Source organism: Haematobia irritans, chromosome 4 (assembly GCF_050003625.1).
Source record: "Haematobia irritans isolate KBUSLIRL chromosome 4, ASM5000362v1, whole genome shotgun sequence".
In the NCBI taxonomy this organism is placed as follows: Eukaryota; Metazoa; Arthropoda; class Insecta; order Diptera; family Muscidae; genus Haematobia; species Haematobia irritans.
This window is the reverse complement of record NC_134400.1, coordinates 179,893,540-179,918,010: the sequence shown is the minus strand read 5'-3', so window position 1 is coordinate 179,918,010 and position 24,471 is coordinate 179,893,540. Positions and strand designations below refer to the sequence as shown.

Here is a 24,471-nt window from a genome sequence, read left to right as displayed (position 1 = left end):
TTTCCAAACGTGCATATTCTTTTAAAAATTTTGGTCAATTTGCCAGTTACTCAGGGATGGAAAATACAATTTTTAAGAAAGTACAAAAAAGTATTTTTTGAGCGGAAAGGTACTTTTTACAAAAATTCCACTGGAAAATTATTGTCAAGAGACTAAATTTTAAAGAAAATAAAATTTTGGCAAAATTTTCTATATAAATAAAATTTTAACAATATTTTCTATATAAATAAAATTTTGCAAAAATTTTCTATAGAAATAACATTTTTAAAAAAATTTTCAATTGAAATAAAATTTTGACAACATTTTCTACAGAAATAAAAAATCGATAATATAGAATCGCATTCTTTTTTCGACTAAAACATTCTTGAAGATCAATAAAATCCTGTTTTTGACTATGTCTTTTACAAAATCGAGATTTTCTTGCCACATGAACATGTCTGTTTTGCCATATTTGTAAAAGACTATTAGCAAATAAGGTTGATAAAGACTTTCTCAAAATATTAAAATATTTTGTCAAATATATTGTACCATAAATCTGATATCGACTCAAAAACGTCTACAAAAAAGGTACTAAATCATTCGCGGGGGTACTACGGTACTGATCGGGGTGAAAAAGTATTGAAAAAAGTACTATAGTACTGCATTTTCCATCCCTGCAGTTACTACGTACTCATCCGAACTTTCATTTTCAACAATGAAGAGATTAAAGACGTATCTTAGAAATTCGACTAGCGAGAGTAGACTCAATGGATTGGCATTAATGTCGGTTCATCGCCGAATAAATGTGCCGACTGAAGAAGTCATTGATTTATTTGCTGCCCAAAAAGCTTCCAAACATATAATATGTTCACATAAAACAAACATATTAATGTTTCGGCAGTATCCAATAATATATGTGCTTCCTGCAAAATATGTTTGGAACATATGTTAAAGAAGCGATTTTTTTGAGGGTGTTGTAGAGAGCCAGAATTGAAATATGGGGGTCGCTTATATGGGGGCTATATACAATTATGAATTTGATATGGACAAATTTTTGTGTGATTGGGGATCGATTTATCTGAGGGCTATATATAACTATAGACCGATATGGACCTAGTTAGACATGGTTGTTAACGGCCATATACTAGCACAATGTACCAAATTTCAACTGACTCGGATGAAATTTGCTCCTCCAAGAGGCTCCAAAACCAAATCTAGGGATCGGTTTATATGGGGGCTATATATGATTATGGACTGATATGGACCACTTTTGGCATGGCTGTTACTACTACCACGTACCAAATTTCAACCGAATCGGATGAATTTTGCTCTTCCAAGAGACTCCGAAGGTCAAATCTGGGCATCGGTTTATATGGGGGCTATATATAATTATGGACCGATATGAACCAATTTTTGCATGGTTGTTAGAGACCATATACTAACACCACGTACCAAATTTCAACCGGATCGGATGAAAAATTGCTTCCCTTTGAGGCCCCGCAAGCCAAATCTGGGGATCTGTTTATATGGGGCTATATATAATTATGGAGCGATGTGGACCAGTTTTTGCATGGTTGCTAGAGACTATATACCAACACCATGCACCAAATTTCAGCCGGATCGGATGAAATATGCTTCTGGTAGAGGCTCCGCAAGCCAAATCTGAGGGCCCGTTTATATGGGGGCTATACGTAAAAGTGGACCGATATGGCCCATTTGCAATACCATCTGACCTACATCAATAACAACTACTTGTGCCAAGTTTCAAGTCGATAGTTTGTTTCGTTCGGAAGTTAGCGTGATTTCAACAGACGGACGGACGGACATGCTTAGATCGACTCAGAATTTCACCACGACCCAGAATATATATACTTTATAGGGTCTTAGAGCAATATTTCGATGTGTTACAAACGGAATGACAAAGTTAATATACCCCCCATCCTATGGTGGAGGGTATAAAAAGATGTGTTCCATGATTGCGAAGATAATATTAACGTTTTCTCAAGACTGGTATCGACTCAAAATATTGAAGAAACCAACATAAAACAAAGAGTAATTTGAAGTTTTTGTCTCGAAATATAACAGCAAAGACTCGAAATGTACATGAAGACGATACGATATTTTTGAAAATGATGGGGAGATTCGTCGTATGGGAGATGATCCATATGACCATAGAATATTCGTAGGGTATTCTTTCAAACAGTTTGACAACCTAGACAGACTTATTAAAACAAACACTGGAACACATATACGAGTTGTTAAAAACTGTTCTCTATTTTATTTGGTTTTTGGAAATGGGTTACCTGGGCCCAGTTTCATACAGCCTGTCAGGTTATTATTACAAAATTCAGTAACTTTTTTTGCGTCCAGACACGACGAATTAAAGGAAGAAGCCCCTCCAAGGCCAGTATAGTAAGCTACAGGAAAATGTCAGACTGGACATTTCTAACGAAAATAATTTATGGTCACCAACATACTTGCACTTTTCAGAGAAAGCGAAGAAGTGTTGAGATTATGGAAGGCAACATTTTTACCAAATCACTGCATGAAGTTTGTGTATACCCAAAAAATTCGGAGACACCGTGACTTCCAAGTTATTATTACCCCAAACATCATAAAATTTGCATGCCACTCTGCCTTTCTCTGTATTAAATGCCATTAAATTCTGGAATTTATGAAATCGTTCATACCTCTGATCCTTGTTATACTGCACATCTATTCGAGGGTGGAGAAATTTTTGCCAGAATGTCGATACCTTTAATGTTTGCATTATATTTGAGCACGTGTGGAGGCTGCTGCTGCTGTTAATTAGTTATAAATTATGGGAATACATAACTATTAGCAACACTTCATTAATGCTACGAGCCAAGTGAAGTTTGTGAATTTAGATGTATAAGGATGTCAGCTATGTGTAGGTATGTCGGTAACTATTATGATAAAATATGAAGAGAAAGTCATACTTGGATAAAGGAAATGTTTGTTGTGTCTATTGAAAAGGGACTAGCTAGAGCCAACATTTGGATTATACATTAATTATTTTAACTGCTCTTAAATAGTTCTTGACAAGTGAAGTCAACTATCTTGCGCATCCTCAATTAATAGGTTGGCTGATAAGTCCCCGGTCTAACAAAGAAAAACACATTTTTAGTCAAAATTCGTTTTTATTAGTCAACATAGTTACCATCAAGAGCGATACAACGATTATAACGACCTTCCAATTTTTTGATAGCATTTTGGTATTACTCCTTCGGTTTTGCCGCAAAATCGGCCTCAGTTTCGGCGATCACCTCTTCATTGCAGCCAAATTTTTTCCCTGCGAGCATCCTTTTGAGGTCTGAGAACAAGAAAAAGTCGCTGGGGGCTAGATCCGGAGAATACGGTGGATGGGGAAGCAATTCGAAGCCCAATTCATGAATTTTTGCCATCGTTCTCAATGACTTGTGGCACGGTGCGTTGTCTTAGTGGAACAGCACTTCTTTCTTCATATGGGGCCGTTTTGCCGCGATTTCGAAAAAGGATAATGGCGATTTTAACAAATTGTGAGAACTTAAATTGTAATTGGAATATATATGTTCCATGTTCATTCGGTCTGTTTCTCACCCAACTATTTATATATTTCCAGTAAATGGTGGCTTCGAAGTCATTCATTTAAATGGAATTCTAGAGAGCATATTGATGACATTTACTTTTCCAATCGCATTTTAACATAATTTTACCAAATCTGGTAGTCAAAGATTCACATAGAACAGGACGAAGTTCTTTTATGAACATCAAATTCTCCATACATTTGTTTGTTGCTCCGGAATTATTTTATTGGATTTGGATAAGATATATAGACTCAAATATAAAAAAAATCTTCAAAGGTGCATTAAAAAGCCAATTTATTCCATTTTAAATTTTTTTTTTTAAATGTAATCATATAAAAAGATTTTATGAATTCATTTTTTACTTTAGATATACTTTTATATTACAGTATAATAGTACTTGTAAATTATAATTTTATTAAAATTAAATAAAAAATTCATTTTTGTCCTTAAAATTTAATTAATAGTAAAGATAATCTCAGATTATATTGCTACCTTTTAAAAAGGTATTTAAGTCTTTAAATTTATGGACTAGATAATTTAAATACATTTCATCACATATTGTTATGGAGAAATACAACTTTTTCAACTTCGGATGGTTTTAGAAGCGTTCTTCTATCGCTTATTATCCTACCAGTTGCTGAAAAGATTCTTTCGCATGGCACAGACGTCACCGTAATACATAGTCTTTTTAGGGCGTGTATATATAATCTTGGGAAGACATTTCTCATTTGACCCCACCACTTAAATGGGTCCATCTTCCGTCCGACGCAGTCTTCTTTTAAGTATTTATCCAATTCTTTTATGGCCGCTACTGTATTGTTTTCAGTTTTTGCACAATTTTTGTATTTTTCGTCAAAGAGCTTCCAGTACTCCGGCTCATTTGAATCGCTCTGCTGGGGCGACTCATCTGAATGGACGCTGTTGTTATTTATATCACATTCTGGTAATTTTATCCGGCATATTTTTTCTCTTAATTGTTTTACAGCCCAGTCGTAGTTGACGTCACTTTTAAATGCTCTCCGTTTAAAACGGGGATCAAGTAAGGCGCTTTCTGCATAGAGGTAGTTCCTCTCATAATCACCAAATCTTGTGTCTAAATCTTTTTGAATACTTGTTATCATTGTAGATATTTCGGGCGTGTGTTTTTCGTTGTATTCTACGCAAGCTAACAAATGTGATTGCATCTCCGTATTTCCATCGATATAATGGGCAGTGACAGCTATGTAGCTACAATGACACCTGGATGTCCATCCATCGGTAGTGAGGCTTACGGCAGAAGCTGTTTGAATTTTGGTTTTTACTTCCTCCAAAACATCATTGTAACTACTTAACAGCAAAGCATTTGAGATTTTCTTTCGAGATGGCAATCTATAATTTGGGCAGCGTGAAACTAGTTCCAGTAAGGCTTTAAATTCTGGTTCCTCCACAATTCTGAAGGAATGGTGGCCTTTTACGATCATTTTCAAAATTTGTAAGTCGATTTTTTCTACCTTACGAGTTGGTGGTGGCCTCTGAAGGAACTGAGTAATGTTTGGTTGTGTTTTTCTATTTGCCTTTGGGCTTGAACAATTTGTAGCCCCTCCAGTTGCGTTTTCTGTTGTATGAGGCGTAGTGGTTGAGATTGCACATTGTACTTCATCATCGCAGCTCTCCAAAACCTGGACCAAGGATGGCATTTGTCTTTCCGTATTTATGGGAGTAGCTGGATGCTTCCGCTTCATATGCCGACTAAGGTTACCAATTGATCCAGACACAGTGCTAAGACTATTTTTGCAGTACTTGCATTGCGCCCTATCTTTGCCTATTTCTACAAAATGTGTCCAAATAGGACTAGTTTTCCTTTTGTCTGACATTGATTGGTTTCTAGAGAGATTAATAAAAGCTTAAATTATAAATTTCACTTACAGACATTTTATACTAACTTACCCTTGTTATAGCCCATTCACATTAAGCTCAAAATATACTGAAAGTGGATTTGAAATCCCTTTTTTATGAGGCAAACGACAGTTGAAATCTGTTAAAGTTGATTTTGAAAGTGTAATGTTTATGAAGTTTTATTTTACACTATGTATTGTACAAAACAAGATATTTTTATTTTCTTCAGAAAAATTGTGCAAATTTCATCAGATTTGCGTTGTAGAGTAAATGACAGTTCTTAAAGAAATGAAGCACATCTGTCAATTGAACACAGACAACTGACAGACTTAGGGGATGGAAAGAAATAGAAAATATGTACTAAAGGAAAAAAAGGAGCCGTGGTACTATGAGAGTGAAAGAAATTGAACTAGTACCGTTCGTTCCTACTAGTGAATCGTTCATTTGTACTAGTTCGGTCCGTAACGACACAAGACTAATGCGCATCCCAAAAAACAGAGGCCATTACTTTGCCAGCGGACTTTTGAGTCTTTCCACGCTTCGGAGACGGTTCACCGGTCGCTGTCCACTCAGCCGACTGTCGATTGGACTCAGGAGTGTAGTGATGGAGCCATGTTTCATCCATTGTCACATATCGACGGAAAAACTCGGGTGTATTACGAGTTAACAGCTGCAAACAACGCTCAGAATCATCAACACGTTGTTGTTTTTGGTCAAATGTGAGCTCGCGAGGCCTCTGCTATCTCGATCAACTTCATTTTACGGTCATTCAAAATCATTTTGTGGATTTTTTTGATGTTTTCGTCGGTAACCACCTCTTTCGGGCGTCCACTGCGTTCACCGTCCTCCGTGCTCATTTCACCACGCTTGAATGTTGCATACCAATCAATTATTGTTGATTTCCCTGGGGCAGAGTCCGGAAACTCATTATCAAGCCAAGTTTTTGCTTCCTCCGTATTTTTTCCCTTCAAAAAACAGTATTTTATCAAAACAAGAAATTCCATTTTTTTTCATTTTTTTCACAATAACAAAGGTTGCTTCACAAAAGACGCTCTATCTCACAAACTAATTGACCTACAGACGTCAAATTTTGACAAGAATCATTTGAAGGTTGGTACTATATAAAAAAAATATGCATTTAATACTAGCGACGCCATCTATATGTCAGGCCGGAGACTTATCACCCAACCTGTTATCATAGAATCTTAGTTTTGAATCAATTTGGGTTCAAGATTAAATTTTCCGCAAGAAATTGGGAAAAAATGTTTAAGAAATGTATGTTGATTGATTGGCGGTTATCTATGCTCCCTTTAACTTCGAACAACATAACATACATTCCCAATTTCAAAAACTTTCAAACTTAGTTTGACAAATGTCAGAGAATCAGTAGAATGTAAGTCGTTATCAAGCCCAATGACTTCATGTTGAGAAATGTATTGAAATAGACTTGAATTTGATACCTAAACGTTATTATGTCTATTGGGAACTTTGTATTTCATTTGTTGTACACTCAGTGGTGAAATATAGAACCAATTCACAATAAACCAATCAACACACAATTGTGAATGATAAAAACCTGTCCAAATCTCACCTTTGTCGCAGTCTACGTTTTCTAACACCTCATTTGGATTTTACTCTTAGTACTCCTACTTTTTCTCTTGTTCTCACTCTCTGATGTAAATACAAAACAAATGTAAGCCCCATACAATGGATGCAGTTAGAGAAAACCCAAGTTTAACACACACACACACACTTTCATGCATATCCCCACCCACCTGACCACAACGTTCGTTATCGTATTCGATATAGAAATATTCTCGGGTTTTCCTCGAAGAAAACTATCGAAAACGATATCGAGAATGGTTCGAAAAAATTTCGAAAAACGTTCGTCTGTCGTGCTGTTACTGCCAGCAAACTCTTCGTTTTCGAAGGCTTGCTAGTGATTCGTTAAAGAAGGTTTCGCGATATCTATAATTGATCGTTAACGAATCTATTTCGAATTCGTTTTCGTATTCGATATCATTCCGCTTTCGAAGGTTTTCTATACTGTTTTATTCCCATTTTGTTCCTATTACAAGTTGTGTAGCAAAAGAGAATTTTCAAGTTTGTTTTTATTTTTATTACAACACAATATAGATAATTATAATACAAAATAATATAGATAGTTGTGTTGCGAACAAAATACTTAAAATATTTACATTTAGTACTATATATTTAAAGTGATTTAAGGCACTGCATTGACTTCTTTGCGCGGAATTTCTTATTAAGCCGGTCGTGGCTATGCCATTGAAAAGGACTATAATCAATAAGTAAAGTTTTCTGTAAATTAAATAAGAAAGAAAATTGGTAGTTTTTTTCAAAGATATATAAATAAATTACTTACCTCTTTTAGAATCACTTAGACACTTCACCCGCACTTAACAATTTCTTAAACTGAAATGACTTTTTAATCTCTGTCTTTGTCAAAAACAAACATGGCGGAACACCAACAAATAAACCGAAAAATATTCGTTATTACTTCGAAACAACGAACGTTCGAAATGTTTCTATTATCGAACTTTTCTCGAATAATGTGCGTATTAATTTATTTCGAAAAATGTTCGCTTTAGCGAACCTTCGCCATTTCTCGGCACTTTGGTCGGGTGGGCATTAACACCCAACATACATACCCAAATCTCACCTTTGCTGCTATCTATAATTATTTATACTCCATACTCTTAGTACTCCCACTTTTTTCCTGATCTCTCTCTCTCTCATTATCTCTGATGTAAATCCAACACAAAATCTAAGCCCCCCACACAATGATTGCATATAACTTTAACACACACCTTTAAGCATATCCCCATCAAAACCAAACACAGTATTAGTGGTTTTTGATTAAGATGGTGAGATCACGAAGCCAAGTTAGTATGCAATCTTAACTCGTCGGCTTCAAACGTATTATGCGCATGAGTGTTGAACGGTTCGAACGGGTCGGTTGAAAAATAAAAAAATTTGTATTCCCTCCAATGCGTTAATTGTATTCAATTGTGTGTTTTTGCTGTTTGCGGTATTACTGCTGCTGTTTGTTTTTGTTGTTGTTTATGGTTTTTGTGTGTTTCATTTGATTTGCAAAAACAACAAATCTGGTTTCGGTATAACGTCATCATCATAATCAAAGTCGTTCAAGTTTTTGTTTTGTGTTTGTTGTTGGGAATCTAAAATATTGGCGATTATTAAAAACAAAAAACACCATACAAAAATCAAAAGTATACGATTGTTCATTCAAGTGAATTTTTAAACAAAGCCAACGAATATTAACTAAATAGTATCAAATAGAAGAAGAAGAAGAAGAGTAATAGCAATAAGTAGAAGAAAAAGAAGAGGCTACTACATATAAAGTGTTTGATATTGAATATAGCCTATGAGAGAAGCAGAAGAAGAGCAATAAAGAAATATCCAATTGAATTGATTGCTTAACGTGTTTGAGAGTTTCATAGCTCCATTTGTTTTCAATGCTTTAGCCATAAGTGATTTCGTTGGCTTGTGCATTTGTGTGTATGTGTGTGTTTGTTTGTTATTACTGAATTTCTTTACTTTGATGGTTTTTAACCTCAAATAGACTCCAATCAAATCTAATGCTTTTTCTATTGTTTTAACAGCTATTACTGTTTTTTGTTGTTGTTTTCTTTAAATGAATTACGTGAGTGTTTGAATAAAAACCGGAAAATAAAAATAATCCAGGAGAAATGATAGTAGACAACTAAATATTTGCAATAAACCGAAGGTATACAATTTTGAAGAAAAAATATTTAATTAATAAAAAAAAACTAAATAAATTGTTTTTCAAAATCACAAAAAAATATTTCAATTCGCTGTATTGAAGTTTACCAGCTCACAATTTCTAAGGTAAGTGAAACCACTTTATTTTATTTTATAATGAACAATTAAATCCATCAATTCTATTTACTATTACTTTAAATATTTGCAATAATTTCACAACACTCAGATGAATCTATGAATATAGCATTTTCACTTCAATTGGAACTTTTTCCAATAGCAAATAATTCATATTCAAATCAAATGAAATACCATACGGGGAATGGATCAAACCCAATACCGGTTATTAGTTATTGGTCCAGTCCCAATTCTGGTCAAAACGTCTGTGGGAATTTGTTGAACAATGGATTATTCTAATAATTGTATTTCAGTAAATGTGTAAAGCCAACAATATTTTAATACCAAGAGAGTATAGCAGTTAATAATGTATATAAACGTTTAAAAATTGCGAGAAACTATAGCATCCTTAGCAGCCCTGTGATAGGTCCGTCGTAATTCTTATAAGTTATTTTCAATCGAAGTTACCGTATAAGACCCAAAATTAATCATCTCCACTGGCGATCAATACTGATGGCTATAGAAATTCGCCCTAGGCAGTGATGAAATATCCTACGGGAAATTGATCAACCGGGGACGGTAGATGACTAGTCCCAGGTGTGTATGGATCAGTTCGGGTCGAAACGTATGAAAGTGGCCGGTCAATTTAACATAGACTCGTCTGGGACAAACTCAACGGAACCTATTGATATTGGCCATCCAAATGACATCATCATATGTTGATTTTAATATCAAAGATTTTATAGTATAGAAATCAATAAACTGTATGAAAATTTAAAAATTTTGACAAGAGGTACCAGTTCTGTGATAGGTCCTACGCAGAGAAGTAATATGATCACCTCAAACATGTTTCAAGAGCAAAATGTTATTTTTGTATGGTGACCATGTAACATGTTTGTCACTAAAATGTTATTTTATCGTCAAATATAACCTGCTTGCCGAAATCAGATACATGATTTCTGAAAAAATAGCATGATCGCGAAAACCATGTTACATGGTCACCATACAAAAATAACATTTTGCTCTTGAAACATGTTTGGGGTGATCATATTCCTTCTCTGGGTGCCATCAGTGGTTATTTGCACCAATTTTCCGTAGGTTATGTGTAGCTAGACTTGTGCAGATTGGTATCTAGCATTTTAACTCAATAAAACCTTTTCATCTTCTTGTCCTAAACGACACGTATAAATTGTAATTCATTCCAAATGAACCTTTTTATCAATTCTAATGAAACCTTTTCCACTTCAAATGGGACCCTTGACTAGCAATGTTGAACTGATTCTACGTTTAAATAATTTTCGTACGATCCTTTCCTTTTCCTTTTATTTATTTTTATACCCTTCACCACTACTGTGGTACAGGGTATAATAACCCTTCAGTTTTTTTGGTGCCAATTGACCCCTTTTTCCAAGCAATTGGAATTTTATACCGGTCATGGGACTGGTTGTATTTAGCCAATTGGTAGCCACTTCATGAATTTGTCTCTAGACCACAATGAACCTATCCCCTAACCGGTTCAAATGTCTCTATCACAGGGTTAATTAACACATTTCTGGCCCTTTTGCATCTATAACAGGGACAGTTCTATTTTTAGATTTTTTTTCAGTTATATTTTCCCTACATTTGTTCATTTTCTACCAATATCACAAACATTTAAATTGACGTTTCAACGCTGGGTGTTCAATGGCGTTTGTGGCTGAATGCGTTAAGGCGTTTTGTTATGCTGCCAGTAAACCCAGGTTCAAAACCTGGCCGGAGCGAAAAAGTTTTTCAAATTGTAAAAATTAGATAAAATAACATAAGACAAATCAAAAAACATTGATAGAAATAAGAAGTAAAATTGGTGGAAAATTTTGTTTTTTTAGAACTGTCTTCTAACATGTCTATTTGAACTGGTTAATTGGTGGGTTGAAAACAACCGGTTAAAGGATTGGTTTGTAGGTATCTATGTGGGGGTCAATTGACCCTTCCTATGACAACCCCATGTTAATTTCACCGGTCACCTCACCAGTTAAAGGACCTGTACCGGCTATAAAGGACAGGTGAATCGACCGGTTTGGGACCAGTCCCAAGAACTGAAGGGAAGTTTGTGCATTTGTATGTAACGCCAAGAAGGAAAAGTCTGAGACACATCGTTAAGTATACCGATCGTCTTAGAATTAAATTCTGAGTCGATTTAGCGATGTCCGTCTGTCTGTCTGTCCGTCTGTCTGTCTGTTGATGTATTTTTGTGTGCAAAGTACAGCTCGCAGTTTTAGTCCCATTGTCCTAAAATTTGGTATAGGGTCCTGTTTCGGCTCAAAGACGATCCCTATTGATTTTGGAAAAAATCGGTTCAGAGTTAGATATAGCTGTCATATATATTTTTCACCGATCTGGTCATAATTGGCGTGTATATCAACCGATCTTCCTCAAATTCCATACATCCGAATATTTTATGAGTCTCGAAAAACTTGCAAAATACCAGCCAAATCGGTTCAGATTTAGATATAGCTCCCATATATAGCTTTCGCCCGATTTACACTCATTTGCCCACAGAGGCCAATTTTTTGCTCCGATTTAGTTGAAATTTTGCACAGAGAGTAGAATTAGCATTGTAGCTATGCATGCCAAATTTGGTTGAATTCGGTTGAGATTTTGATATATCTCCCATATGTAGCTTTCGCCCGATTTACACTCACATGACCACAGAGGCCAATTTTTAACTCCGATTTAGTTGAAATTTTGCACAGGAAGTAGAATTAGCTTTGTAGCTATGCGTGCCAAAGTTGGTTAAAATCGGTTCAGATTTAGATATAGCTCCCATATATATGTTTTTCTTATTTCGACAAATATGGTCAAAATACCAACATTTTCCTTGTCAAATCGTCACTGCTTAGTCGAAAAGATGTAAAAATGACTCTAATTTTCCTAAACTTCTAATACATATATATCGAGCGATAAATCATAAATAAACTTTTGCGAAATTTCCTTAAAATTGCTTCAGATTTAAATGTTTCACATATTTTTTTACTAACATTGTGTTCCACCCTAGTGCATTAGCCGACTTAAATTTTGAGTCTATAGATTTTGTAAAAGTCTATCAAATTCTGTCCACATCGAGTGATATTTAAATGTATGTATTTGGGACAAACCTTTATATATAGCACCCAACACATTTGACGGATGTGATATGGTATCGAAAATTTAGATCTACAATGTGGTGCAGGGTATAATATAGTCGGCCCCGCCCGACTTTAGTTTTTCCTTACTTTTTTTTTTTATGTGGAGGTGTAATTTCTTTCTACACATAGAAATATCGATTCGGTTTTTCTTTGTCACTTGCTAAAGTTCGAAAATGAGCTTATCGATCCAGGTTTTGATATAGCCCCGATATAAGCAAACCCTCCGATTTGACTTCTTGATACTTACTTGTTACCTCAATTATTATAGAATTAGCCAGAAATTAGAACTCTAGACGTAGTTTAGAAATGCAATAGCTTAAGATTCCTTTAAAAGCCAAAGAAAATTTTAGTTTTGCTTCGCGAACCGCACCATTTGAAACGATCTTCTTGGTATAGTTAGTTTAGTTGTACTATCAGTATTTTATTTTAGTGAACTTCTATCATATCAATGAGTGCTGTCTCATTCTATGTTTAGCACAACGACCAAGGACCCCTCACGACCTTTGTATGCAAAACGGACATGCTAACCATTCTAGCACAGTGGTTACTAATTGGGCGTGTCTTAGCGAAAGATCGATTCGAAGGACGTCGATTAGCAGCCGAAAAATAGCTTACTAAGCTATATTAATAACTTAATATATTATGTTTCTAAAAGAGGTACCATGTAGAATAAAGCATTAGCTACGAAATTAGTTTTTTTATTTTGTATCATAAATTGGGTGTAGTTTATATTTGCGATTTTTGAACTTCAACTCGTTTTAATTAAAATTGGAATTCATTAAGTTTGTGTTTTTCATTGAGTAGTATTCAATAGCACATTGAGTTGGTCAAGTCATATAAACACAGCCGTTGGACAAACATATGCAAAACTACGTGCTTTATGGGTTACTCATTCCTACACACCAGTCAATATTCGACTTCTCCCGGCGAAAAGTCTTTTGTTACCGGGTTTAATTTACGGATCTGAACTCTTCGCGAATTGTGACTCCGTGAGCAAAAATAGACTTAACGTGGCATTCAATAGTATAGTTCATTATGTGTATGGATTACGCAGGACCGATCATGTTTCGCATGTTACAAACTCCCTCTTTGGCTTTAGTTTTAATACCCTGCTTAATGTCAAGTCGTTAGTATTTCTACATAAATTGATTTACAAACGGAAACCCAGCTATCTCTATGACAAAATTCGGTTTACCAGATATGATAGAAATAGGAATATAATACCCTTTATAAGGACAAGTCTTGTATCCGAATGGCAGTTCTTTATAGGCACAATACGTCTCTGGAACACTCTACCACCCGATATACAATGCATCAGCAACGCATCATCTTTTAAGAAGAGTATTCAAAATTAGAATATTTATCATTAAAAATTTGCTTGTATATATAATATAGTATAACAATTTCAATTTCAATCATCAATAATACAATGCAATTTCTTTTCTATTATTAATACAATTTTTTAATTATTTTAATTTATTTTCTTTTTATCTTTAAATTTAATTATTGTATATACTTATTATAAATCGGAGATGTTTTAATATTTTTAACATGTATAATCCTGTGTTGTAATTATAAGATTTTAATCTTGTTGTGTAGGTACTCAATAAAATGAAATGAAATATATAAATTCGAGCTGAAGACCGGTTTCTTGTCATTTGTTTAATAAGGAAATTTTATTAAATTAATGGTTTGAACCATTCCCTTCAAAATATTTTAAGTTTTGAAAAGAATATCCATATATTTTTTATATAGTATTTTAAGTTTTGGTTTCCACTTGTACAACATGAACTAATACCGGTCTTAAAAGAAAAATAATGAGATACCAATTTTTTGTTGGATAGCCCTGAAAATTCTAAGCAACATTTGTTTTTATAACAACGATATAAAAATGTCGAAACGTCCACAACCTACCAACATTTTATTCCCCATCCTTATGTCGATGTTCTAAAAAAAAAAAATTACTAAAAATTTTATGATAAACTGGTCTATCTTATGAGCAAATGTTCTTAAAGCGAACTTGATCTATTAAATTCATCCAACACATGTCTGCACTCTTGTGATTGAACACCATGGAACACATCATAATGAATGTCTTTCTTTGAACATTTCCTTGGATACCAGTTTTGAATAAATCCAACCAAAAATTCAGCCAACAATTGAAAATATTTTTCTAGCAATGCTGTTGTGCTGTGCCATGGTTGCTGTATTGCTACAACACCAACACAAAATAAGAATTTATGATGCCAAAAGTTGTTGTGGAGCGAATAAAATTGAGAGGAATCAAACAAAAATCAAAATACACACAAACACACACATGCAGTTGTTTGTGTTGAGAAATCCCCCATAAGACGAAAACAATAACAACGGCTATAATAAATACTATAGTTGTTGTTGCATGGCAAGATAGTTAAGGTATGACTTTGAGATACATGGGCGCAAACCTCGTCTCTGCCACTAAAATTATAGCTTAGGCAAAGAGTTGAAACCCCAACAACAACACCAAGATTAGTCATAGCCAAAAGTTTTAGAATGAAACTATTTTTGGATTTATTTTACTTTCAACAACAAAACACCTAAAGTTTTGTTTGCAGCTGAGATTAGATCAGCCATAACCAGATGATATAATAACCTCATAGCAAACCTAAGCGCACACACACACGCATATCCATATACCAACACCCAACTGAGTTACAATAACCATTGCGAGAGAGAGAGAGAATATTGATAAGGTGTATAAAAATGCGAAGGTGAAGATGAAATACGCGAACACATCTTCGCATACCTATATACTCATGAAATGATGATTGACATTCTAGTTCAAATTCTTCTACGCCTCTCACTACTCGCGTTTTTGTAAACAACTGGAAATATTGCTAATAATTTATGCAAATTCCTAAACGAATAAGTATTGTAGAATGATAAGGTAATAGCATGACAAAAATGTTTATTTACATTGTAAAAATGTTACAATGCATCTAAATGAACTAGGACGATACATGCGGCAATATAATCCGAGACAATTTGCATACTCTATAGCAATTAAATTGAATTAATTATCTTGTATGAACTGTCGTTATTTTTTACCCTCCACCATAGGTAAGGTATGGTGGCGACCCGACATTTTAGGTTCACTTAGACTATTTAGTCCATTGTGGTACCCCAGCGGGTGAATTTCTCTCTAATCACTGAGTGCTGCACTGAAAAAAAGCATGCCTGGTTCAAAGATTTTGTCTTTACTTTAACAATTTTGGTATTGATTCCGAACCAAAGAAGCGGAGAATACAGGTAACTATACTTTTAAGACACAATTCTTTTTTAAATTTGGGTTTTGTGTAATTGATTCGTTTTTTTCAGCGTTTTTTCGTCATATGCCATCAAAGTCCTTTAAAAACGAGTTAACGATAAATTTATTTTCCTATTCAGACTCGACTTCCAATAGAATTTAACAGGTTGTCTGATAAGTCCCCGGTCTGACACATAGATGGCGTCGCTAGTATTAAATGCATATTATTTTTATATAGTACCAACCTTCAAATGATTCGTGTCAAAATTTGACGTCTGTAAGTCAATTAGTTTGTGAGATAGAGCGTCTTTTGTGAAGCAACTTTTGTTATTGTGAAAAAATGTAAAAAAAGGAATTTCGTGTTTTAATAAAATACTGTTTTCTTAAGGGAAAAAATACGGTGGAAGCAAAAACTTGGCTTGATAATGAGTTTCCGGACTCTGCCTCAGGGAAATCAACAATAATTGATTGGTATGCAAAATTCAAGCGTGGTGAAATGAGCACGGAGGACGGTGAACGCAGTGGACGCCCGAAAGAGGTGGTTACCGACGAAAACATCAAAAAAATCCACAAAATGATTTTGAATGACCATAAAATGAAGTTGATCGAGATAGCAGAGGCCTTAAAGATATCAAAGGAACGTGTTGGTCATATCATTCATCAATATTTGGATATGCGGAAGCTCTGTGCAAAATGGGTGCCGCGCGAGCTTACATTTGACCAAAAACAACAACGTATTGATGATTCTGAGCGGTGTTTGCAGCTGTTAACTCGTAATACACCCGAGTTTTGCCGTCGATATGTGACAATGGATGAAACATGGCTCTATCACTACACTCCTGAGTCCAATCGACAGTCGGCTGAGTGGACAGCGAGCGGAGAACCGTCTCCGAAGCGTGGAAAGACTCAAAAGTCCGCTGGCAAAGTAATGGCCTCTGTATTTTGGGATGCGCTTGATTATCTTGAGAAGGGAAAAACCATCAACAGTGACTATTATATGGCGTTATTGGAGCGTTTGAAGGTCGAAATCGCGGCAAAACGGTCCCATATTAAGAAGAAAAAAGTGTTGTTCCACCAAGACAACGCACCGTGCCACAAGTCATTGAGAATGATGGCAAAAATTCATGAATTGGGCTTCGAATTGCTTCCCCACCCACCGTATTCTCCAGATCTGGCCCCCAGCGACTTTTTCTTGTTCTCAGACCTCAAAATGATGCTCGCAGGGAAAAATTTGGCTGCAATGAAGAGGTGATCGCCGAAACTGAGGCCTATTTTGAGGCAAAACCGAAGGAGTACTACCAAAATGCTATCAAAAAATTGAAAGGTCGTTATAATCGTTGTGTCGCTCTTGAAGGGCACTATGTTGAATAATAAAAACGAATTTTGACTAAAAATGTGTTTTTCTTTGTTAGACCGGGGACTTATCAGCCAACCTGTTATGCTATGTTTCAAGTAAAAAACGCCTTTAAAATAAAGTGTCCAAAAACATGTCCTATTTTTGAAAGTTTTTTTGCTGCAAAAAGGCAACAAATTTAAAGACAATTTCATTAGTTTTAAAGATTTTTTTCTGAATTATTAAAGTCAAGTTGACCTTATCCCAAAAAAAATTTCTTCCATGTTATGACAACCATTTTTAAGTCAAATCACTTAATTATAAGGACAATATGACTTCATTGAACAGTTTATCGACTTTTGCACAAGGAATTTATATTAGAGAAATGCGTCTTCTATTGTAAGCAAAATTTTCATTCGGATTTTAAGGACATGACATCTTTGGCCTCACGAAAACATTTTTTTTTCAGTGTGCCTTATTCTATTTTTAGCTCAATTATAAGAACATCCGTTTTATCTGCGAAACAGTCTTTCACATTACGGTGAAAGGCGTCAAAGATAATGACGTTCCAAAATCGTGAACAGGATGAAACGTTTTGCTTAGTTTTAAAAAATTGTAACTAAACTGTCACGCCAATTACATAAAAATAATTCAATAAAAACGAGTACGGCCGTAAGTTCGTCCATGTCGACTCTTATGTACCCTCCACCATGGAATGGGTACAAAGCTCTATTGAAAACTATCATCTACAATCGAATTATTTGGGTTGTCTTAACCCATATGGAGGCAGATTAAATTACCTACATAAAACAATTACATAAGTTCTTGAACGGTTTAATTAAAATTTCAAATTAAAATGAAATTAAAATTTCAAAAATATTCAATTCAGAAATTTAATTGATTCAACAATTTTTTTTTAATTAAAACAAAACTCATTCACAAGAATTTATAATATAAATTAATTTTTTAATTGGATCAATTAATTTCGTGATTGAATCCAAAAATCATTTTTTGTGTGTATAGAAGAGTCTATAAATAGTTATGAACCTATATGAACCAATTTTCACACGGTTATTAGGGAGCCAAATATCAAAAACGTACCAAAAAATCAGAGTTCAACATCTCAACAATGTCTTTAGTACCATACGAAATTTAAGATTGACCCATTATTGGTAAAAATTTACAAATTTAGAAATTCTGACCTATTTTGTGGGAGACACGAATTTAGTAAATGTTTATGCTTCATTTGTGCTTTTACGACCATTTTCATGTAGCTCCGTTAGCCTTCAAGTGCTAGTTAGCAGAAAGTAATTTGCAAATATCTTCTCTCCGGTTAACTTTAACTGAAGGAAAATGATCAGCAGTTCAGTTTTTAACTGACATATGAAATATATAGGCAAGATGCCATGTCGCTTGTACAGTTTTGAAGTTCGTTAGCTAACGTAGCACTAAGGGAGCTTCATGAGAATGGGCGTTAGTTTATTTAACTAACTTACGAATAAAATATTTAAAGTAAAGGAAACTTTCTCTCAAAATATAATAATTCCATGAACTAAAATAGAATTATGATGGCTTTAGTGCCATATAGGGTTCACCTTTATTTGAGTGGGCCAAAATAGAATGTTCACGGTTTCGTCCAAGGACTTTTGCTTTGGCCATGAAAATTCTCGAAATAATCGTTAGACAACTCCATCCGTGGTACAATGTGCAATGGCCACTGATACGGGGCAGAAAATCCAGGTTCGAGTCCCGGTATCGGAAATAATTATAACCTGCACCACTGTGTGGAATATGGTATTAGAGGCAATAATATATGCATGCACTGAAAAAAATATTGTCGTGAGGTCAAAGATTTCATGTCTTTAAAATACGAATGCAAATTTTGCTTAGCATAGAAGACGCATTTCTCTAATATAAAGTTTTTTTCCTTGTCCAAAAGTCGATTAACTCTTCAAAGAAGTTGCATTGTCTTTATAATTAAGAGATTTCACTTAAAAATGGGTATCATACCATGAAAGAAAAAATGTTTGGGCTAAGGTCAACTTGACTTTAATAATTCAGAAGAATCCTTAAAATTTAATGAAATTGTCTTTAAATTTGTTGCCTTTTTGCATCTTGACTACAAAGCAAAAAATCATTCAAATATAGGACATGATTTTCAACACTTTATTTTAAAGACGTTTTTTACTTGAAACAAATCATATTTCTACAGTAAGTCTAGTCTTAATTTAAAAAATAAAGTTGTCGTTAACTCGTTTTTAAAGGACTTTGCTAGCATATGAAGAAAAAAAGCTGCAAAAGCGAAAAATAAAAATTTGCTTCCTAGAAGCAAGTACACAAAACCCAAATTTAAAGGAGAATTGTGTCTTAAAAGTATCCTTTCTTGTATTCTCCGCTTCTTTGGCTCGGAATCAATACCAAAATTTTTAAAGTAAAGACAAAATCTTTGGAACCGAGCATGCTTTTTTTTCAGTGTGGGCATAATGCCTTACCAACACTGGATGGTTTCAGTTTCCTTACATCAGACTTTCAGGAATACTCCACAGAAAAAACACTTTCAATATTATTTTTATACCCTCCACCCTCCATGGGGGGTATATTAACTTTGTCACCGAAATATTGCTCTAAGACCCAATAAAGTATAAATATTCTGGGTCGTGGTAAAATTCTGAGTCGATCTAAGCATGTCCGTCCGTCCGTCCGTCTGTTGAAATCACGTTAACTTCCAAACGAAACAAGCTATCGACTTGAAACTTGGCACAAGTAGTTGTTATTGACGTAGGTCGGATGGGCCATATCGGTTCATTTTACGTATAGCCGCCATATAAACGGATCCCCAGATTTGGCTTGCGGAGCCTCCATGAGAAGCATATTTCACCCCATCTGGCTGAAATTTGGTACATGGTGTTGGTATATGGTATCTAACAACCATGCAAAAATTGGTCCACATCGGTCCATAAATTTATATAGCCCCCATATAAACCGATCCCCAGATTTGGCTTGCGGAGCCTCAAAGAGACGCAAATTTCATCCGATCCGGGTCAAATTTGGTACATGGTGTTGGTATATGGTCTCTAACAACCATGCGAAAATTGGTCCACATCGGTCCATAATTATATATAGCCCCCATATAAACCGATCCCCATATTTGGCTTGCGGAGCCTCAAAGAGAAGCAAATTTCATCCGAACTGACTGAAATTTGGTACATGATGTTAGTATATGGTCCCTAACAACCATGCGAGAATTGGTCCATATCGGTTCATAATTATATATAGCCCCCATATAAACCGATCCCCAGATTTGACCTCCGGAGTCTCCTGAAGGAGCAAAATTCATCCGATCTGGTTGAAATTTGATATATTTCGCTAATGTATGGCCGATACCAACCATGCCTACATTGGTCCGTATCGATCTATATTATATAAACCGATCCCCATTCACAGAAAAATCGCGATTGCCACTCAATAATCTACCAAAATTTTATTGCCATTGAAAATTTTGTCAAAATTTTATATTTCGATAGAAAATTTTGTCAACATTTTATGTCTTTAGGAAATTTTGTCAAAAAATTATTTCTTTAGAAAATTTTGTCAAAATTTTATTTCTATAGAATATTTTGTCACAATCTTATTTCTGCAGAAAATTTTGTCAAAATGTTATTGCTATTGAAAATTTATGAAGCATATCATAATTGGGGAGGACTATTTTGCAAAATCTTCCAAAATATCAGGAATTCTGCCAATCTACCAAACAGTAAAAAATCTGTCATTTTTAGTAGAATCGTGTTCATAATTGTATATAGCCCCCATACAAAGCGACCCTTATATTTCAATTCTGGCTCTATGATTACCGCACAAAATTTTATATCGGTTCGTAGTTATTTCTTCCCTTTATATACCGGTCAAGAACTGAATATATACGTATTTAAACGACCTTTCTTTTGTCTACTATATATCCCGCATGGACTAACTTACAATTTAGAAGATGATGTTAAGAAGTTTTAAATAAGATGCCTTGCCATCGGCCGCAACCCAAGTAATTTAATTGTGGATGACGTCTTTAGTAGAATTATCTACGCAATCCATGGTGCAGGGTATATAAGATTCGGCCTGGCCGAACTTACGGCCGTATATACTTGTTTTCAATTAAAATTGAAACTTGAATTAAATTTTTATACCCTTCACCACTACTGTGGTACAGGGTATAATAAGTTTGTGCATTTGTATGTAACGCCAAGAAGGAAAAGTCTGAGACCCATCGTTTAGTATACCGATCGTCTTAGAATTAAATTCTGAGTCGATTTAGCGATGTCCGTCTGTCTGTCTGGCTGTCTGTCTCTCTGTCTGTCTGTCTGTTCATGTATTTTTGTGCGCAAAGTACAGGTCGCAGTTGAAGTCCGATCGTCCTCAAATTTGGCATAGGGTCGTTTTTTGGGACAAAGACAATCGCTATTGATTTTGGAAAAAATCGGTTCAGATTTATATATAGCTGCCATATATATTTATCCCCGATCTGGTCATAATTGGCGTATTTATCAACCGATGCTCTTCAAATTCAGTACATCCCAATATTTTATGAGTCTCGAAAAACTTGCAAAATATGAGCTAAATCGGTTCAGATTTAGATATAGCTCCCATATATATCTTTCGTCCGATTTAGACTCATATGACCACAGAGGCCAAAGGTTACTACCGATTTTCGTGAAATTTTGCATAAAGAGTAGAAATGACATTCTACCAATGCTTGGTAAATTTGATTCAAATCGGTTCAGATTTAGATATAGCTCCCATATATATATATCTCTCGTACGATTTAGACTCATATGACCACAGAGGCCAAAGTTTACTACCGATTTACGTGAAATTTTGCATAAAGATTAGAATTGACATTCTACCAATGCTTGGTAAATTTGATTGAAATCGGTTCAGATTTTGATATGGCTACCATATATATCTTTCGTCCGATTTGCACTTATATGGCCTCAAAAGCCAGAGTCTTGCCGTGATTTAGTTCAAATTTTGCACAAGGAGTACGTTTAATAGTATCGATAAGTGTACCAAATTTGGTTGACATCGGTTCAAATTTAGATATAGCTCCCATATATATCTTTCGTCCGATTTGAACCTATATGGTCTCAAAAGCCAGAGTTTTGCCGTGATTTGGTTCAAATTTTGCACAAGGAGTACGCTTAACAGTGTCGGTGAGTGTGCCACATTTGGTTGAAATCGGTTCAGATTTAGATATAGCTCCCATATATATCTTTCGCCCGATTTATACTCAAATGACTACGGGGGCCAAAGTTAAACTCCCATTTACGTGAAATTTTGCAGAGATAACAGAATTATTATTCTAACTATGCATGTCAAATTTAGTCGAAATCGGTTCATATTATATATAGTTCCCGTTATATGTACACCAGAGTTGGGAAAATATGGTAGACTATTTCATATTTTAGACCCATTTTCAATGGGATTTTCCTCCAATTGACTGCATAGTATCCACGGAGAATATATTTAATATGATATTTATATTTAAGTGTGTCAAGTTTGATCTAATTTATATTCGTTTTTCCGGTTTATACAAATATGGCCAAAATTCCCACACTCTACATAAAATTCTGTGATGATTGCCCCATATCTTAATCATATCCTAAACACTGTAATGCCAGAATTTCCACAGAACGGTTGAGTTTTAAATAAGGCTCCAAGTCGCCCGACTTGACCAAATAATATATCACAACCCACACTTGACCACATATCTTGGCAAGATCTAACCAATATCCTTGTAAAATCGTCACTGCTGAGTAGCAAAAATTGTAAATGGTACTCAAATTGTCCTATATCTCGAACATAAGTATCACCTGATAAATCGCAAATGCTCTTTTGTACAATTGCCTCAAAATTTCTCTCGCTTCATATTTCCCATATTTTTTTATTAACATTGTGTTTCATTCCAGGGCGTTATCCGATTTCAAGTTTAATTCTAGAGATTTTGTAGAAGTACAAAAAATTGTCTCCATTATAAGTATTTGTATCTGGAAATGCAAACCTTTATATAGCTCCCAGCAAATCTGAAGTAGTTGAGATGGTAACACAAATGTTGGTCTACATAGTGGTGAAGGGTATAATATAGTCGGCCCCGCCCGACTTTATACTTTACTTACTTGTTTTTAAATAAAATTGATTCCATTAATTTTGTAATCAAAATAAAATTCAATCACAAAAACTACTAAAATCAATTAAATTTTAAATTGGATCATTTAATTTGTTTAATTGGCGTTAATTTGATATCAATTCCATTATTGAAGCAATTTCAATTAAAAATTTATTGGATCAATTAATTTCATGATGGAAATGAAAATATTTTATTCTGTGTACTACCTTCTAAATAAATATATTTTTTTATGTATCGGAAACTACGCCGTTTGCTCATACATCGCACACTCTTCGTAATGATGTAGATAAGTACCTTCCCATTAGAAAATGCCCCTGTAAAACACGATTTTCATTTAATAATAATTCCTTAACGATTTTGGACTATGTTACCTCCAACATTATTTGATAATGAGAGCTTTTCCTAAGTAGATTTTACTATGAAACCTAAATCACCTACACTTAAAAATTAACTATGTTTCCGTACCTGAGCATTGTAGCACAAGATAAACTTAATTATTCATATTGTCTTTGTGGTTTTTGTTCATTTTATCTAATTGAGCTGACATTTCCCTGAGAAGCAATATTTGCAATAAAAAGAAATCGTACAATTTAAATTACCAACCTCATGACCTTAACATCATTAAAAAAAAAGACAACAAAACTCAATGTTGGCTATATTTAGCTCTGTCTGTAAAAATTTGCAAAAATTACTCAATTCGCATGAATCTGTTTTGTATTCACCCACATTTTTATTTAAATACAGATTTATGCGTTTAAGCACAAAAATGTAAATAGCTCCATGCTACTACATATCTTTTTAGAACCATAAACGAAAAAAGCCACAAAAGACTTCTCGTTATGTTTTTTTTTTTTGGTTGCCGGCGACCATGGTGTCGAACAATACAATCCATTTTTGGTTTAGAAAATCCATATGATTTCAAGGCCATGAGTCTATGTTATACCAGATGGATGGATGAATAAATTCAAGCATACACTGTTGGAGATGTCAAAAGCCCATAAAATCCAGAGCATCCACCACTGGCACTAGTCTTAGAAATTCGAACCTAACATAACACTTGCTTCGAACATAAAACCAGAAGCTGTTTCATTTCTAGCGGAAAAAATATTATGAAGACGATAACGAAACCTATGTGAGGCGAGATTATACCACAGAGAGTAATATAATGGATATTCGTTCATATTAAATTAAAACAC

At 34.6% G+C, this 24,471-nt stretch overlaps 2 protein-coding genes across 10 annotated transcripts in view; one reads left to right on the top strand and one right to left on the bottom strand.

Moving 5' to 3' along the window:
* Nucleotides 1-4,117: 4,117 nt before the first annotated feature.
* On the bottom strand, nt 4,118-5,665 carry LOC142235880 (uncharacterized). The gene is made up of 2 exons (XM_075307131.1): nt 5,493-5,665; nt 4,118-5,429 (listed from the first exon to the last, which is right to left on the bottom strand). Exon 2 carries the CDS (start codon nt 5,417-5,419, stop codon nt 4,118-4,120), a length of 1,302 nt encoding a protein of 433 aa, XP_075163246.1. The 5' UTR covers nt 5,420-5,429; nt 5,493-5,665.
* A 2,685-nt stretch (nt 5,666-8,350) lies between these two features.
* LOC142232789 (uncharacterized) overlaps nt 8,351-24,471 on the top strand; it is a 288,220-nt gene continuing 272,099 nt past the window's right edge. For 3 of the 9 annotated variants that reach the window (XM_075303461.1, XM_075303465.1, XM_075303457.1), the window contains exon 1: nt 8,351-9,329. The gene's annotated coding sequence lies outside the window, so the exon portion shown is untranslated. The remainder of the gene's footprint in view (nt 9,330-24,471) is intronic. The other 6 variants (XM_075303464.1, XM_075303462.1, XM_075303463.1 and 3 more) reach the window with 6 other exon arrangements.

Bases quoted from the DNA above. Each gene is read 5' to 3' on its own strand.
- LOC142235880 (XM_075307131.1), bottom strand. From the start codon at position 5,419: ATGTCAGACAAAAGGAAAACTAGTCCTATTTGGACACATTTTGTAGAA.